We start from the raw sequence: 20,048 nt of genomic DNA, 5'->3' as shown, positions 1-20,048 counted from the left end.
TACAACACATGTCAGCGCTAAAATTATTTTTGGGGAGAGGTTACCAAATGTTGCTTGCTTTCGTTGATGATAGACAACCATAGAATCAAGATTGATGGCTTGATTGTAATTAAAGAAGGGCTTCAGATCTAAAAGCATTTTGAATTTTTTATTTACTCAAATATTTGAGCTCTCAACTAAAAAAATCATTTTTAGAGTGAGTTAACAGACTTCATTTTGTTAACTACACATCTACAGTAATTTATTAACAATAGCTGCAGTCTTTTATTAGCTATAAATCTGCAATTTAAAATTTCTTCAAAAGGTTCTGCAGAATAATTGGCATTTGTATATTTATCTATTTTTCCTCATGGCATTCGTAGGCATTTTAAAACTTATTAAAGTATAGTAAATCTATAGGAAAAGTGCACATGTAAGTATATAACAATATGAATTTTCCCAAACTGGACACACATATGCAACCATTACTCAGATCAAGCAACAACACATTAGTATCCTAGTAACCCTCCTTATACTCCCTTCTAATCAGTACCTGCCCTCAAGGATAACCACTTACTGATTTTAATAACCATAGATTAGTTTTACCTGCTTTTAGTACTTAAGCAGTTTTTAACATAACAAAGGCCATCATTTTCACTGTTAAAGTTAGATTCTGTGTGGTTTAGAGCTGCCATCTTCAACATTTTTTATGTCCATTACACTTGAGGGATATCATACATTCCCATCATTATCAATGGTTTCTGTAAGAATTTTTTGGCAGTAGTATAGGAGTATGCAGTTAGGAAGAAAAGACCCCAAGGTGATTCTATTATGTTAGAGTTTCTCAAACCTCAGCAGTATTAACATTTTGGGCTGGACAATTATTTTCTGTGGGAGACTGTCCTAGAAAGATCTTTGTAAGATCTTTAGAAGCATCCCTGGCTTTTAGCCATCAGATGCCAATAGTACCCATTCCCCAGTTGTGGAAACCAAAAATGTCTCCAAACATTGCTGAATGTCCCCTAGGAGGCAAAATTGCCTGATAGAGAGCCACTGCACTGAGGTGAATATATTCCCTATTTGATGTTCACTACTTTAAACGTTGACAGGACAATAAGTAAAAGTTTTAGTAAAGTAGCATTAAGTCCCTTAAAAGAAGATGGTTTTAGTAATCAGCACCACTTAGCAACGTATTGGCCTACTTAAGAAGGTGCTAAGGTCCATGTCACTTGGTCATCTTGGAGGATGTTATAGAAGGTAGATATTAGAATGCATGACCTATAAAATATTTTTCATCAGCCTCACTATAACTGTGAGATTTAAGGCTGGAGGATCTTAAAATCTGTTGAGAAAGACAGACATACCTCCTCACGTCCAAAATACTGAAAATTTTCTATCTATAGTAAAAAGTACCACATTCAAGACTGAAAGACAAATTCTATTAAAACATGCCTCTTTTCCATACACCATTCTTCTTCATAATTGTCTATAACATTTTCTACCTGCTTAAGAAAAAATTGGGATTTTTTTGAAAATTTGAGTAGAATCAGTTCAAAAACAATTATATTACCCGTGTATGAATCACTCTAAAGTTTCTTAATTCATACTACATGTCAGTAAGGAAAACATGGGGAAATTTTGAAAAGAAAAAAATGAACTGCAAGATTTTAGTTCACTTTAATATTTTACCACAATTTCTGAGGGCTGTTATAAATAGAATATATATAAATTTCTATTCTTTGTAGGACTAGAAATATACAAGGCAACTTACACAAGTCCATTTGTCTTCTGTTTTCTCAATCACAATAGTCTGTGTGTCACTACCTGGTGGTATATATTCATAGTCATCATAAAGGAGGCCTAGGATTGGATATTGTGTCCTGTACCTATACAGAAAAAAGTTAGTTTACAGCCTGCATAAAAAAATGATTCATTTTTTTTAGTCACTCCAAGTTTGATTTTCCTTATTAAGTCAAGTTGGCTGTGAATGACTTTTAACTCTAAAAAGAAAATACTTACAAAGCTTTACTACCATTATTTTCAAAAGAGTAATAGTACTGCTTCTGCAATAATGGACCACTGGTAGCACAAGACAATGATCTGAGAGAAGGGAACCAAATTACATGAGCCCTATCAGTACCTACCTCACTACATAGAGATTTTCTTGGTCACAGGATGGGGAAAGTGGAGCCAAATAAATTCCTTCTGTCTCACAAAATTGAAATGACAGAATTTCAAGTAAAGCTATGCCAAAGCACCTGGTGTGGAGCAGAATACCAGACAGAAGACAACTATATAGATAAAGGTCAAGAGTCCTGTAGAGGGTTCTCCACAAGTCTTTGGATAGCTGCTGATAAAGGTAGGCATATGGAAAAACTACTGAAGCTGCAGAAAGAACCACTGGAAAGGAGGAGCCTGGAAATCCCTGGAGTTCACATAATGAAGGGAATAGCTTGTGTTTCACTAACCAGAATGGAAAGATCTCCTAATGCAGGGGGGCATCAAGAAGAAACTACAGAAGAGTATTTTGGTAGCATTAGGGTGATGTTAGTCCTATGCTGCAGGTTTTAATAGTTTAAAAGTAAGACTTGAAAGTATTACACTATATCCAGTTCATTTTGTCTCAGAATAAAACCACAGAACACCTGCAGTGAAATAAAAATATCTAGAACTAAAGTATGTAAAATTACAATACATGTCATTGAGTAAAAAAAATTAGTAGTCATGGAAGCAAGAAGATATGACTGGTAATGAGGAGAAAAACAAATTAGTAGAAACAGAACAAGAAATGACAGATAAAAGAAATAAGTATTCATGGTTGCATCTATTAAAATATATATATATATTTAAATGTATACTTAAGAAGTTAGAAGAAAGTATGAATGCAATGAGGAGAACAATGGAGGATATAAAGATCTACCTCGGACTTCTAAAAATGAAAATTACATTGTATGGGATTAATAGCAGAATATGCCCTGCAAAAGAAAATATTACTGAATTTGAAGACATGAAGAGAAATGATCCAAAATAAAACACAAGAAAAAAACCTGGAAAAATATACAGAGTATGAGTTACCCATGGGGAATATTAGCTGCCCTCATATATGTGTAACTGAAATCCTACATGATTGGCAGGAGACAAAAAATAATTGAAAAAATAATGACCAAATTGTTTCTACATTTTATGAAAACTTTAAACACACAGGTCTAAGAAGTTCAGTGAACCTCAAGATAACGAGTGATGAAGAAAAACAGGCAAAGAGAAAGGACCCAAGTAAATAATGAGAAAAGAAAGAAGTAACAACTGACACCACAGAAATAGAAAGCATTATAAGACAATATTGTAAAAAAGATATATGCCAAAAAATTGGACAACACAGAAGGAAAAATACCTAGAAACATACAATCTTCCAAAAACTGAATGAAGAAGAAGAAATAAAAAATCTGAATATACTGATTACAAGTAACAAAATTGGATGAATTGTCCAAAAAAATAGCAAAAAATAAAGTCTAGGGAGCATTTGGGTGGCTCAGTCAGTTAAGATTCTGACTTTTGATTCCACTCAGGTCATGATCTCAGGGTTGTCCAATTTTTTTCAATTTTATTTATTTTTATTCTTTGTTTCCTCTCATCATATTTTATGTGTGTGTGTGTGTGTATATATATATATATATATATATATATATATATATATATTTCTTATTTTTGGATATAGTTTCTTTCAACAAGCAGACCAAAATACACCCATGATCTAGTTTTGTTTGTTTTGTTGTTGTTATTGTTATTTTTTCTTTTTTATTTTTTCTTTTCTGGAAAAAATGATGAGATGAAGAAATTCACCCCAAAAGAAAGAACAAGAGGTATTACTCATAGTGTATTTAATGAATACAGATATAAGTAAGATGTTTGGGCTAGAATTTAAAATTACAATTATACGGTTACTAGCTGGGTTTGAAAAAAGCTAGAAGACACTAGAGAATCCCCTATGGTAGAGACAAAGGAACTAAAATCTAATAAAGTTAAAATTAAAGAAGCTATAACCAAGATGCAGCCCCAAGAGGAGGTGATAAAAACAAGAATATATGAATCTGAGGAGGAAATCTGTAATATGGAAGGTAAAATTGTGGAATATAATGAAGCTTAAAAGAAGAGGGAAAGAAAATTATTAGATCATGAACCCAGTCTTAGTGAACTCAGCAATGCCATAAAGTGAAATAATGTCAATATTAAAGGAGTCTCAGAAGAGTGGGAAAAGTGGGAAGAAGTTTAATTGAACAAATTATAGCTGAGAACTTCCTTAATGTGGGTAAGGAAAAAGGCATACAAGTCCAAGAGGCACAGAACATTACTAAAAATCAAGAAAAATAGGTCAACATCACAACATATTATAGTGAAACTTGCAAATTGCAAAGATAGAGACAATATTAGAAAGCAGTTGGGGAAAAGAGATCCTTAACCTATAGGGTTAAGCAGTAGATCTGTCCACAGAGACCTGGCAGGCCAGAAAGGACTGGCATGATATACTCAACATCTAAATCAGAAAAATATGCAACCAAGTATACTTTATCCAACAAAGCTATCATTCAGAATAGAAAGAGAGATGAAGAGTTTCCAGGACAAAAAAAAAAAAAAAAAAAAAAAACTGAAGGAATTTATGAACACCAAACCACCCATACAGGAAATATTAAAGGAAACCCTTTTAGCAGAGAGAAAGACCAAAAGTAACAGACCAGAAAGGAACAGAGACAAGTTATAGGAACTGCAACTTTATAGGTAATACAATGCCACTAAATTCATACCTTTCAATAATGATTGTGTATGTAAATGGACTAAGTGCTCCAATAAAAGACATAGGGTTACAGAATGGATAAAAAAACAAGACCCAACAACATGCTACTCACAAGAGACTCACTTTAGACCCAAGACACCTCCAGATTGAAAGTAAGGAAGTGGAAAATCATTTATTATGCTAATGGACATCAAAAGAAAGCTGAGATACCCATAGATTTTAAGCCAAAGATCATAATGAGAGATGAAGAAAGAGACTGTATTATAACTAAAAGGTCTATCTAACAAGAAGATCTAACAATTGTAAATATTCATGCCCCTAACTTGGCAGCAGTCAAGTGATAAACTGATTAATAATAAAATAAAGAAAATCATTGATAATAATATAATAACAGTAGGGGGCTTTAACATCCCACTCACAGCAATGGAGAGATCATCTAAACAGATCAACAAGGAAATAAGGGCTTTGAATGACACCCTGGAACAGATGGGCTTAACAGGTATCTTCAGAGCATTTCATCCTAAAGCAGCAGAATACCCATTCTTCTTGAGTGAACATTGAACATTATTCAGAATAGATCACTTACTGGATCACAAATCAGGACTCAACTGGCAAGAAAAGACTGAGATCATACCACGGATATTTTCAGACAACTCTACTATGAAACTTGAAAGTCAACCACAAGAAAAAATTTGGGAGGACCACAAATACATGGAGGTTAAAGAAGATCCTACTAAAGAATGAATGGGTTAACCAGGAAATTAAAGAAGGATTTAAAAAAATACATGGAAGCAAATGAAAATGAAAACATGACAGTTCAAAACCTTTGGGATGTAACAAAGGTGGTCATAAGAGGGAACTATATAGCATCACAGGCCTATCTAAGAAGCAATAAAACAACTTACTTGCACCTAAAGGAACAGGAAAAAGAACAGCAAATAAAAGCAAAATCCAGCAGAAGAGAAAAATAAAGATTAGAGCAGAAATGAATGATATAGATATCAAAAAACCAGTAGAACAAATTAACAAAACTAGGAGCTTGTTCTTTGAAAGAATTAACAATTTTGATAAACCTCTAGCCAGACTTATAAAAAGAAAAGACCCAAATAAGATCATGAATGAAAAAGTAAAGACCACAAACAACACTGAAGAAATACAACCAATTATAAGAGAATATTATGAAAAATTATGTATCAAAAAATTAGGCAGTCTGGAAGAAACAGATAAATCCTAAAAACATATAAACTACCAAGACTGATCAGGAAGAAATAGAAAACTTGAACAAACCCATAATCAGCAAAAAAAAAAAAAAAAAAAAAACTGAAGCAGTAATCAAAAGTCTCCCAACAAACAAGAGTCCAGGTCCAGATGGCTTCCCCGGGGAATTGTACTAAACGTTTAAAGCAGAATTAATGCCTATTCTTCTGAAACTATTCCAAAAAATAGCACTAAAAGGAAAACTTCCAAACCCATTCCATGGGACCAACATTGCTTTGCCCCCAAAACCAAAGACCCCACCAAAAAGGAGAATTACAGACCAATTTACCTGATGACCAAGGATGCAAAAATTCTCACCAAGGTACTAGCTAATAGGATCAAATAGTATATTACAAGGATTGCTTACCACAACCAAGTGGGACTTATTCCTGGGCTGCAAGGGTGGTTCAACATTCACAAATCAGTGTGATACATCACATTAATAACAGAAAGGACAAGAAACATATGATTCTTCAATATATGTAGGAAAAGCATTTGACAAAATACAAAATTTGTTCTTGATAATAACCCTCCATGTAGGGATAGAGGGAACATACCTTAATATCATAAAGTCCATATATGAAAGACCCATAGTGAATATCATCCTCAACAGGGAAAAACTGAGAGTTTTCCCCTAAGGTCAGGAAAAGGACAGGGATGTCCACTCTCACTGCTGTTGTTTAACATAAGTCCTAGCCTCAACAATCAGACAACAAAAGAAATAAAAGCATCCAAATTACCAAAGAAGAAGCAAAACTTCCACTCTTTGCTTGTGACATGATACTCTATGTAGAAAAGCCAAGAGATTCCACGCCAAAATTGTTAGAATTGATATAGGAATTCAGTAAAGTCAGAGGATATAAAATTAAAGCACAGAAGTCTGTTGCATTTCTATATATAAACAATTAAGCAGAAGAAGGAGAAATCAAGGAATAGATCCTCACTTACAACTGCACCATAAACCATATGATATGTAGGAATAAACCTACCCAACAAGGTAAAGATCTGTACTCTGAAAACTAAGAGCACTTATGAAAGAAATTGAATAAGACAAAAAGAAATGGAAAATGTGCCATGCTCATGGATTGGAAGAACAATATTGTTAAAATGTCTATGGTTCCCAAAGCAATCTTCACATTCAATGCAATCCCTGTCAGAATACCACCAGCATCGGGGCGCCTGGGTGGCTCAGTGGGTTAAGCCGCTGCCTTCAGCTCGGGTCATGATCTCAGAGTCCTGGGATCGAGTCCCGCATCAGGCTCTCTGCTCAGCGGAGAGCCTGCTTCCCTCTCTCTCTCTGCCTGCCTCTCCATCTACTTGTGATTTCTCTCTGTCAAATAAATAAATAAAATCTTTAAAAAAAAAAAAAAAGAATACCACCAGCATTTTTCACAAAGCTAGAATAAACAATTCTAAAATTTGCATGGAACCAGGAAAAAAACCTGTATATCCAAAGAAATGTTGAAAAAGAAAATCAGAGATGGAGGCATGACAATTAGACTTCAAGCTGTATTTCAAAACTGTGATCATAAAGACAGCATGATATTGGCACCAAAAAAGACACATTGACCAATGAAACAGAATAGAAAACCCAGAAATGGACTCTCAAGTCTATGGTCAAATAACCTTCAACAAAGCTGAAAAGAATATCCAGTGGGAAAAAAGACAGTCTTTTCAACAAATGGCATTGGGAAATGGACAACTACATTCAGAAGAATGAAACCGGACCACTTTCTTAAACCATACAGAAAAATAAACTCAAAATGGTTGAGAAAACTTAATGTAAGACAGGAGTCTTCCAAAATCCTAGAGGAGAGCATAGACAGCAACTCCTTTGACCTCAGCCACAGCAACATCTTGCTAGACAGATCTCCAGAGGCAAGCACAACAAAGGAAAAATCAATTATTGGGTCTTTGTCAGGATAAAAAGCTTTTGCAGAACAAAGGAAACAATCAATAAAACTAAAAGTCAACCTACTGAATGAGAGAAGATACTCACAAATGATATATCAGGTAAAGAACTAGTTTCCAAAATCTATAAAAAACATATCAAACTCAACACCCAAAACCCAAAAAAAATCCAGTCAAGAAGTAGACAGAAGATATGAATAGACATTTCTGCCAAGAAGACATCCAAATGGTTGATACATTAAAAAAAAAAATACTCAACATCACTCAGCATCAGGGACATACAAATTAAAACCCACAATGAGATGTCACCACAGGTTGGTCAAAATGGCTAAAATTAACAACTTGGAAAACAGATATTGGTAAGGTCACAGAGAAAAGGAAACACTCCCACACTTCTGGTGGGAATGCACTGGTGTAGCCGCTCTGGAAAACAGTATGGAATGTTCTCAAAAGTTAAAAATGGAGCTACCCTATGACCCAGCATTTGCACTACTAGGTATTTACCCAAAGGATACAAACATAGTGATTCAAAGGGGCACATGCGTCCCAATGTTTATAAAGGCAATGTCCATAATAGCCAAACTATAGAAATGTAAATAGCCCAGATGTCCATTGACAGATGAATGGATCAAAAGATGTGGAGATATCTATCTATATCTATCTATATCTATTACATATAATAGATATATATATGTATAAAGAACATATATATCATTATATAGATATATATAAAGAAATACCAAAAAATACTACTCAGCCATCAAAAAGAATTAAATCTTGCCATTTGCAATGATGTGGATGGAACTAGAGTGTATTATGGTAGGTGAAATAAGTCAGTCAAAGTAAGACATATACCATATGATTTAATTCATGTGAAATTAAAGAAACAAAACAGACGAACTTAGGGAGGGGGAGGAAAAATAAAATCAGATAAAAACAGAGACAGAGACAATCAATAAGAGACTTTTTGATTTTAACTATAGGGAGAAAACTGAGAGTAGCTGGAGGAGAAGTGGGTTGGGGGATGGTGTAATTGGGTGATGGGCATTAAGGAGGTCACAACATAATGAGAGCTGGGTGTAATATGAAACTGATGAATTACTAAATTCTACCCTTGAAACTAGCAAAGCACTATATGTTAACTAAATTGAATTTAAATTAAAAAAGAAGTATTAATACATATTCCCCTCAAATTATTCCCCCCAAAAAGAGGAAGAAAAGCTTCCAAATACATTCCATGAGGCCAGAATCACTCTGACACCAAAACTAAAGACACCACAGAAAAGGAAAACTACAGGCTAATATCTGTGATGAACATAAATACAAAAATCTTCAACAAAATGTTAGCAAACCACACTCAATAGTGCATCAAAAGGATCATTCACTATGATCAACTGGGATTTACTGTGAGGATGAAAAGACAGTTCAATATTCCCAAAGCAATCAACATGATAAACCACATCAACAATGAAAGGATTAAAATTATATAATCATCTCAGTAGATGCAGGAAATGCATTTGACAAAATTCAACGTCTCTCCGTGAGTAAAACTCTCAGAAAATGTGTTCAGGGAAGTCATACCTTAACATAATAAAGGCCACATATGAAAAACCTGCAGCCAACATCATATTCAATGGTGAAAAACTGAGAGCTTGTCCTTAAAGACCAGGAACAATATGTGGATGTCCACTTTCACCACTTTTATTCAACAGAGTACTGAAAGTATCAGCCACAGATGACAAGAAAAAGAAATAAGAAGTGTCTATATTGGTAAGGAAAAAGTAAATGTTTCACTATTTGCAGACAACATACTATACTTAGAAAACCCTATAGTCTCTTCAAAAAATAATTGGAAGTAATAAATGAATTCAGTAAAGTCATAGGATACAAAATCAAAGTACAGAAATCTGCTGCATTCCTATAAACCAATAAAGAAGCAGCAGAAAGTGAAATTAAGAAAACAATCCCATTTTCATTGTGCCAAAAAGAGTAAGATTCTTACAAATAAACTTAACTAAGGAGGTGAAAGACTTGCACTCTGAAAAGTATAAAACACTGAAGAAAGAAATTGAAGACAACACAACAAATGGAAACATATGCCATGCTTATGGATTGGAACCCCTAATATTTTTTAAATGTTTATGTTACCCAAAGCAATCTACAGATATAATGCAGTCCCTTAAAAAAAATAAAACCAGCATTTTTCACAGAACTAAACAAATTATCCTAAACTATTTATGGAACCACAGAAGACTCCAAGTAGCCAAAGCAATCTTAGGGGGAAAAAAGTTGTAAGTATCACAATTCCAAATTTCAAGACACATTACAAAGTACATAATCAATACATTATGGTACTGGTACAAAACCAGACACATATGTCAATGGGAAAAAAAATAGAGATACCAGAAAGAAACCCACACTTACATGGTCAATTAGTCTATGAAAAAGGAGACAAGAATATACAAGGGGAAAAGACAGTCTCTTCTACAAAAGGTATTGGGAAGACTGGACAACAACACACAAATAATGAAACTAGACCACTTTCTTACACCATACACAAAAACAAACTCAAAATGGATTAAAGACCTAAACTGAGACCTGAAACTATAAAAATCCTAGAAGAAAACACAGGCGGTAATTTCTCTGGCATTGGCTATAACAAATTTTTTTCTAGGTATGTCTCTGAAAGCAAGGGAAAGAAAAGCAAAAATAAGTTATAAAAAAGTTTGCACAGCAAAGAAAATCATCAACAAACATAAAGGCAACCTACTGAATGGGAAAAGATATTTTCAAATGATATATTTGATAAAGGGTTAACATCAAAAATTTATAAAGAACTTATACAAATCAACATCTAAAACCCAGCAATTTGTTTTAAACAAAAGCAGAGAAACTTCTTTTTCCAAAGAGGACAGATAGATGACCAGCAGGCACATGAAAAGATGCGCAACATCACTTATCATCAGGGAATGTAAATCAAAGCCACAATAAGATAACATCTTACACCTATCAGAATGGCTAAAATAAAAAAAAGTCAAGATATAACAAGTATTGGCAAGGATGTGGAGAAAAAGGAACCCTTATATACTGTTGAAAGAGATATACATTGGTACAGCTACTTTGGGAATCAGCATAAAGTTTCCATAAAAAATAAAAATAGAAATACCATATGATCCATAATTCCACTACTGAGTACTTAACCAACAAAACAAAAATACTAATTTAAAATGATATGTGCACCCCTGTGTTTATTGCAGCATTATTTGGCCAAGATATGGAAGCAAAGTAAGTGTCTATAGATAAGGAAGAAGAAATGTATAATGGAATATTACTAAGCCATAAAAAGAATCAGATTTTGCCATTTACAACAACTGGATGGAACTAGAGGGTATTATGCCAAGTGAAAAAAGTCAGACCAAGAAAGAAAAATACCACTTGATTTCATTCATATATGGAACCTAAACAAGAACAGTAACAAAAAAATAAACAGAATGAAGAATCAGACCTATAAATACAGAATACAAACCAATAGTTGCCAAAAAGTAAGTGGTTGGGGGATGGGTAAAATGGGTGAAGGTCTGTAGGAGATATAGGCTTCCAGTTATGGAATGAATAAGTCATAGGAATAAAAGACACAGCATCAGGAATATAGTCAATGATATTGTAATAGTGTTGCATGGTGACTGGTGGTAGCTACACTTGTGGTGAATGCAGCATAACATAAAGAGAAGTTGAAACACTGCATTATACATCTAAAACTAATATAACATTGTGTGTCAACTACACTCAAATTAAAGCTCTGGCTGCTATATGTAAGAGATGAATCACTGCATTTACTCCTGAAATTAATATTAAACTATATGATAACTAACTAGAATTTAAATTAAAAAATAAAACATAAAAAAGGAAAAAGAAAGAAGTCTATTCACAGTAACATCAAAAACAATTCTATTGGGATGCCTGGGTGGCTCAGTGGGTTAAGCCTCTGCCTTCATCTCAGATCATGATCCCAGGGTCCCAGGATTGAGCCCCACATTGGGCTCTCTGCTCAGCAGGGAGCCTGCTTCCCCCTCTCTCTCTGCCTGCCTCTCTGTCTACTTGTGATCTCTCTCTGTCAAATAAATAAATAAAATATTTAAAAGCAATTCTGTTATAGTACAATCAAAAAATATAATACTTAGAAATAAATATAAGAAAAAGAAGTATAAAACTCATGCAATCAAAGTACAAAATACTGATTTAAGAAATTAAAGATCTAAATGGAAGGGATTCAATGCTCATAGATTAAAAGACTTAATATTGTTAACATGGCAACAATACCCAGTGTTTTCTACATATTTAATGAAATCTCTTGATAAGCTTATCCTAAAATACATATGGAAAAGCAAAGGACCAAAAATAACTAAAGCAATCTTGAAAAGAAGTTCAAAAATTCACACTCCTGGTTTCAAACCTAACTAAAAAAGCTATAGTAATTAAGGCAGTGTGGTACTTGCATAAAGACAGATGAATAGATCAATGGAGTAAAACTGAGAATCTACAAATTTACCCTTACCTTTATGGTCTTTTGATTATAGACAAGGATGCCAAGTTAATTCAATGGGTGAAAGAATAGCATATTCCACAAAAGATACTGGGACAACCAGGTAGCCCCATGCACAAGAATGAACTTGCACTCTTACTTCATACCATAGAAAAAAATAACTCAAAATGGTTCAAAGATCTAAATGTAATAGGTAAAACTATAAAACTCTTAGGAGAATACATGGGTGCAAATTGTCACAACCTTGGGTTAGGCAACAGTTTCTTTTCTTTTTTTTTTTTTTAAAGATTTTATATATTTATTTGACAGAGAGAGATGACAAGCAGGCAGAGACAGGCAGCGAGAGAGGAGGAAGCAGGCTCCCTGCTGAGCAGAGAGCCCGATGCAGGGCTTGATCCCAGGACCCTGAGATCATGACCTGAGCTGAAGGCAGTGGCTTAACCCACTGAGACACCCAGGTGCCCCTAGGCAACAGTTTCTTAATATGATACCAAAAGCACAGGTAAAAAAAAAAAAAAAAAGAAAAAAAAAAAAGAAAAAATAGGTGAATTGGACTTCCTCAAATTTAAAAACTTGTGCTGGGAATGATACTATCAAGATAGTAAAAAGGCAACCCATAGAATGTAAGAAAATATTTGCAAAATCATATCTCTGATAAGGGACTTGTATATAGAATATATAAATATCTCTTGAAATTCAACAGTAAAAAACCAAAAAATTTAATTTAAAAATGGACAAAGAATTTTCTCCAAAGAGGATCTATAAATGGTCAATAAACACGTGAAAAAATACTAAACATTATTAGAGAAATATAAGTGAAAACCACAGGAAGATGCCACCTCCCATTCTTAGGATGGCTATAATCCAAGCGATTAACAGTAACAAATGTTGGGGAGGATGGAAATAAATTGGAACCCTCAATACACTGCCGGTGGGAATGTTAAATTGTGTAGCGGCTTTGGAAAACAGTTTAGCAACTCCTCAAAAAGTTAAACAGAGTTACCATGTGTCCCAGCAATCCCACTTCTAGGTATATACGTAAAGTGTTGCATATCTGTGAAATATAATATTATTTAGTAACAATAAGCAATGAAGTTATGACACATGTTAATGTGGATGTATCTTGAAAACCTTATGCAAAGTGAAAGAATCCAGTCACTAAAGACCACATTTTGTATTCCATTTATATGAAATATATATATATTTATATACATCATTTATATGAAATACCCACAGTAGACTTTTGCTCAACCTATTCCTAAAGGGCCACTTTCTATTTCATTTTGCTAAATAGCTGGGATGTAAAGCTGTGGTCAGATTGTCACTGTGAAGGGAGATGCCTAAGAATGATGTCTACATAGGAAAGAGCAGAGCCAAAGATAAAGAAGGACATATTTCTGAACATGTATTTTGAGCACACAAATCCATCTGGACATCAAACAACAAGAATTAAGTGAATTAAATAATTCCCAGTTGAAGCTGGGTTTGTCATGTGCAACTGAAAGAATCTTAACTCAAATGGTTGGGTAAACAACAAATTATTTGTTTTTCACATACATTGTATTTGATATATTGTCAATATGGGAAAACTGTGCTACAGAATTTTGTTTACCATTAATAGCTATGTCTTTTTGTAAATATTCATCCTTCAGTAGATTTACTGTACCACAGAACAAACTCTGTCTTAGGGTATATGTATCAATTAAACATGCTATAACTTGGATTAAGTAATAACTAAGCCATATTCAAAATTCATTTTAAAATACATTACTTTTTAGTGGTAATAGTAGTCCTTCCACCACTGGAGGGTTGGTTATGAGATGAAAATATTTCTTGTCTCAACTTTGAGAGTTCCTTACAAATAAAAGACAATACAATTATTTGAAAACAGTAGAAATATGGGGTAAGAAGTATGTTCGATCATTTAACAAGGTTACTAAGAATACTTTTTCCCTTCCTTTTTAGCTTGGACATGACAATGTTCTAATCCTACCTGTTGAAAACTATATACTATTGCTTCATGGTACCTAATAAGTTACATAATATGCGTGGTCAAGAATTCACTAACTGGTATAGGATTTCTATATTTAAGGGATATCATGATATTGAACTGGCCTGATTCTCAAGATAAAGATGAGAAAGTTCTTTTCCTAGGAAGCTTGAAAAGCATAGTCATAGCAGAAAAGTACTGAAACTTCAGTATGGAAGCAGGTATTGTTTCCTAGCAGAAGGTTACCACAGATCATTACTATAAGCACCATTAGTTCAATAACAGGGGTATAACATCAGCCACAATGTTTTGGTAGTTCCTTCCTTCAGTACCTATTTTATAACAGATCCTGGGCCATATGCTACAGATACAGAGAGGAATATAACACATTCCTTCACTGAAGCAACTAATAATAAGGAGCAAAGACCTCACAGTCTTTCTGGAAGTTTCATTGCTAATGAGATATAACATTAAAAATATTAAATGCATGGGATGCCTGAATGGCTCAGTTGGTTAAGGGTCTGCCTTGGGCTCAGGTCACAATCCCAGGGTCCGGGGATCAAGTCCTGCATTGGGCCCCCTGCTCAGCAGGGAGTCTGCTTCTCCCACTCCCTCTGCAGCTCTTCCTCCTCATTCTCTCTCCTCTCTCTCTCTCAAAAAAATCTTCAAAAAGTAATAAATGCCCAATAACACTCTTTTTTTTTTGTTTCAGTTCTTGGTTTCACTTAAATTATATATCCTAAAATATGAACCTTCCACTTCTTCACAGTCAGTTATATTCTATTTCATGAATAAAATGAGTTTTGGGAATGTGTCCTTCTCTAGTCTGTGGGAAGTATTTATCATACTTAGCTGAGTTCCATCTCTACCACTTCCTTTCTTACCTCTGACTGACGCTTTATAAGGGAATCCTTCTCTTCCAGCAAGCTTGTCAGTTCATGAAGCTTGAATTGGAAGTCACTGCAACTTCCTTCTCTTCTTGAAACATCTTTTTGGTACTGATTTAATTGAGTCTAGTGATTTAAAAGAAAGGAGAATTATTATAAATCTGATTTATGAGATAGGTAATTGAGTTTCAAGAGGTTCGGTGACATAAAGTCAGACACCAAGTTAAGAAATGAAGAACAAAGTCCCAATTGTTGTAAACTTTTGTAGAGTTTGATGAATATAAAATACAAATAAAAATGCCAATTAGGCATTTCTCATTTTTTAAAGATACCTTTTACTGTTGGGCTAGGCATTACTTAAGTAACAGTCCTAAGCCACAATAATTAAAATAAAGCTAAGAAAATAGGTACTTTAGATTTCTTCAAATACTAATTAAAGAAAACTCACTAGTAACTAATATTATATTGTGATTTGCATTTCACAAAATATTCCTCCTGCATGATTTATCTCAATTCTTACAACAGCTCTGTGAAATATTATGAAAATCTTTATTTACAAAACAGGTAAATGAGATTACCAGAGAGAGAGATTACATTACATACAGCCCTACAGCTAGTCAGCAACATAGCTGCAACTCCAACACAGGTATTCTGATTCCAAATCCTGCCCATTTTCCTTTTTACTGCATCATGTGTGCATAGATGGCTGTTAAGTTAAAGTGTTATAAGTAATGTTGGGATAAAAAAGAAACAAGTGAAGGAAAACTGCTAGAAAACATAGTGGGCTTTTGAGCAGATTGTATTTTGTATCATTTTGGTTTTTGGAAAAAATTCTACAGTGGTATTTGGAGAGAAAAATCTACGGTTGTTTTTTCCATTAAATATTTTAGTATATTTAACTATATTTAGAGATCAGTAATTAAGAGTTAGTCAATTTAATCTAGAATTATAAAATAAGGCAATGTACATTTAATCTCACAAATATCACCCTAATTTTGATTAACCTAAATTAGAAAACAATTTAGCAATATTCTACACACAGTAATATATATTTAAACAAATGTTTCTATGTCATATTCCTGACTCTACCTTCAGTTGATTTTTCCTTGTAACTTTAAATTTGAAACCATCATTATCTTATTAGAAAATTTGTCCTGACCTGTGTATTTATGTACTGTAGGATCAACATACCCTTAGCTTGCAGATCTCTCTATCTTTCTCCATTCTTAAGTTTTTTACCATCTCCATGTAATGGTTCCCAATCTCATCCATTTTTGTCTGCAGCATTGGGCCTGTGCAAGTCTCAGAAACCTACGTAAGGCAAAATAACTTTCTGTAACTAGATTGTTATGAAAGATATACATATTATATTATAATATTTATTATTAGATGAAAACTACATGATTAAATGAGACATTGAAATAATATGAGTGATTTTTAGGAATTGCACTATACATCTCAAATGGCAGTGAGATGAGACATAACTACATCTAAGATATCAGAAAGAAGTCCATGTCTTTTTTTTTTTTTTTAAGATTTTATTTATTTATTTGACGGAGAGATAGAAAGCACAAGTAAGCAGAGCGGCAGGCAGAGGGAGAGAGAGAAGCAGGCTTTTTGCTGAGCAGGGAGACTGATGTGGGACTTGATCCCAGGACTCTAGAAGCATGACCTGAGCCAAAGGCAGTCGCTTAAGCAACTGAGCCACCCAGGTGCCCCAACAGGTGTTTCCTTTCCTTTTTTTTTTTTTTTAAGAGTTTATTTATTTATTTGACAGATAAAGATCACCAGTAGGCAAAGAGGCAGGCAGAGAGAGAGGAAGAGAAGCAGGCTCCCTGCTGAGCAGAGAGTCCCATGCGGGCCTCGATCCCAGGACTCTGGGATCATGACCTGAGCCGAAGGCAGAGGCTTTAACCCACTGAGCCATCCAGGTGCCCCACCATGTGTTTTCTTAAAAGGAATAATATATATATATATATAATACAATGGTATAACTAGGGTAATAACATATATTTAAAACAAAATATTAATACCTGTATTCTAAGATTTTTATTCTCTTGTTCTAAATTACGCTTACAGTATTCCAGTTCTTTTAGTCTATATTCCATATCTGATAGTGTATGTCGAAGAGAGAGATTGTTTTCTTCCAATGCTTGGCATTTTGAGGTTGAATCTTGAAGTCCTTGCTATAAAGAAGACACAAATAAGTAAGACAATAGGATTCTTCTTTTTTGGAGGAGAGTGCTCTCTTAGTTGATTAATTCAATGAAATAAAGCAAATATTTTTCCATGCTCAGTTTTCTTATATATTTACCCTTAAATGATAAGTTCAATCAACCATGAAAGTGTTTCTTGCCCCTAGTCTGATATGCTTGAGTGAGAAGTCATCAAGACTGGGCAAATTTTCAATGTTTCAATTTTTCAATCTGACCCTTGGTACTCTTCAACAATATTTTTCCTTCTAGTAGTCACTGATATGAGTATATACCTGGTTATTTATGTGGAAACAGAAAAAACTGAGACTGTCATGGGAATGAAGATTAGGAACAGATCAGCCTTAGAGACTCATTTCAATTTCTTAGAAGTCATCTCTGCTCAGACATCTGGAGAGTATTTCTAGGCTTAATTTGCTTATTCACTGCACAAACATGTCTTAAGACCAACAAAACCTTTTTTATCAACACATTAGTAGATTAAAGGAATGAATGAACTTAACTTTTCATTATTTATACAATTCTTGTCACCCAACAGCACAGATAATTGTGGATTAGTATATACTTTATATCTAAAGTATATGAAGTTATCTGTTTTTGTGAGAGAGTTTTAAGTCAATGGAAATAATCCAAGCCACTCAATTCTTATATGAATACATTGTTCCAGCTATTGCATTTTAATTATGTCTGGATTGTGTATCATACTTCAGTGTGTCAGTAATTCTGCATTTGAAAAACTATTAATCTAGCTTATCATCGATGAAGAGATCAACTTACCTGTTGCTGGTGGTTATTTGCTCTCACTGATGCTAAAAGTTCTTCATACTCTTTTATTTGAGTTTCTTTGAATGCCACATCTTTCTCAAGTCTAACCTTGTCATTTTCCAGTGACTAGAAGCAAAATTAGTTGTTAAGATTCAGAATTACAGAAACTTGTCAACAGTTATATAATACAAAGACTAATTTACTTTGGAAGGATTAAATAAGCACTTCTTTCACTTGCATTTGCTTGATGAAACAGAATTCTAAAAAATCAAGCAAAATATAGGATCCAAATTGATGAAACTTTAAAAACCTGCATTCTTAGAAAAGTTTTGATGAATTGATTTCATTATAAGTTCAATGAAACAAAACCTTCAAATATTTTAATGTTTTGCCTGAACCTACAGAGACTCCTTGTTAACTCCGACAGGTGGTGAATTTTGAAATTAGAATCTAAATGTTTTTATCCGGCCCCAGAAATGAAATAACCCACTCCAGTTTTTAGGGAGTTATTTATTATATGGAAGGCATTCCTAATGTATTTAGCTGATGGCATCAAGAACACCAACAAAATGAAAAATTGAAAAGGTTAACTTCTTGGAGGAAGATGTTGTCATGTATTCACAGAAATTCAGAGTGTGCTTTATTGTTACAGAAAAAAAGGGAAATTCCCATTCAGTGAGTTAGATTATTCTAATTTTTCAGGCTACTTCCTGGCTATAGGTATTAAATTACCTTAGTGGTAAACTAAATAAGTATATACCGAACTTTATTTTATTTTGACATTGGAGAGCTCTCATCTCCTCTTTCAACCTCAATTAATTGTTTCAAGAAAATAAGTATATCTGGGTGAGCATATTATTGCATTGTATTAAATTTTGAAATGTAGACTAAATGACTTCATTTTTATGTTAGGAAGTTAGGAACTAGGAAGGCTTTGGAAAGAAAAATCAAAATAAATGTTACTGTCAAGTCATTTTGAAGATGTCCAAGCTCCTCCCGTAAGTTGCTGAATGTGGACAGCACTAGCCGGAGTGATTTATCAGACATACCCCTCATCTGGAATAAGAAAAGGATTGATGGTTTGAATTTACAGCATTTATAAACAGTAGGTATAAGTGATAGTAGTCTTATTTTTCCATTACCATAAGCAAACTTACTAACAGTTTTATTTTTTGTATAGCAATATTAGAATACTGATACAAGGCATTTTGTCAATAACATGCATAAGTAATCTAATCAGTATTTCTGAAGACATCATAACTATGTAATAGAAAAGAGTCTATTATTTTTTCCATGATGAAGTATCATCTTTCTCATAAGACAGAACTCTGTCAGCAAATTCTTAAATTTGCTTTTATTCTTTATTTAAAGGTTAGAAAATATGAGGCAGTCAAACTTCAAATAATAAAATGCATATCTTTAAGTGTGCTGCCAAATGTATGGATTTTCCTGAGATGAGAGGAATATAGTACTAAGTTTAACCTTGAAGTATAGAAACATCCCAAATTTTAAAGAAGAGTGAGAAAAGTGTTTTTACTAGATTAAACTCGCTTATTTAAAAAATGCTTTAAAAAACAGTCAACTTCATTTCTGGAAAGATGGAGTAGAAATACTTTCCCCTATTCCTTATAAGTATAACTGAAAGCCCTAGACATTACTATGTATAAAACAAACATGAAAAGACTCAGAAAGGTGGAAAGAAGAGGGAAGTCTG

General features: G+C 33.7%; 1 protein-coding gene across 5 annotated transcripts in view; it reads right to left on the bottom strand.

Moving 5' to 3' along the window:
- POF1B (POF1B actin binding protein) overlaps window positions 1-20,048 on the bottom strand; it is a gene marked incomplete at its 3' end in the record, with an annotated part of 113,429 nt that overhangs the window by 2,329 nt on the left and 91,052 nt on the right. For 4 of the 5 annotated variants that reach the window (XM_082715975.1, XM_082715977.1, XM_082715976.1 and 1 more), the window contains 7 exons: window positions 19,298-19,390; window positions 18,347-18,460; window positions 17,390-17,542; window positions 16,548-16,667; window positions 15,354-15,482; window positions 14,251-14,333; window positions 1,751-1,865 (listed from right to left, as the gene is read on the bottom strand). In XM_082715975.1, coding sequence (XP_082572101.1) covers window positions 1,751-1,865; window positions 14,251-14,333; window positions 15,354-15,482; window positions 16,548-16,667; window positions 17,390-17,542; window positions 18,347-18,460; window positions 19,298-19,390 — 807 coding nt within the window. Of the gene's footprint in view, window positions 1-1,726; window positions 1,866-14,250; window positions 14,334-15,353; window positions 15,483-16,547; window positions 16,668-17,389; window positions 17,543-18,346; window positions 18,461-19,297; window positions 19,391-20,048 lie in introns of those variants that run through there. The other variant, XM_082715974.1, reaches the window with a different exon arrangement.

Source organism: Mustela nivalis (assembly GCF_964662115.1).
Source record: "Mustela nivalis genome assembly, chromosome: X".
Classification (NCBI taxonomy): domain Eukaryota; kingdom Metazoa; phylum Chordata; class Mammalia; order Carnivora; family Mustelidae; genus Mustela; species Mustela nivalis.
The sequence above is the reverse complement of the archived record's forward strand: the minus strand, read 5'-3'. Positions and strand labels throughout refer to the sequence as shown.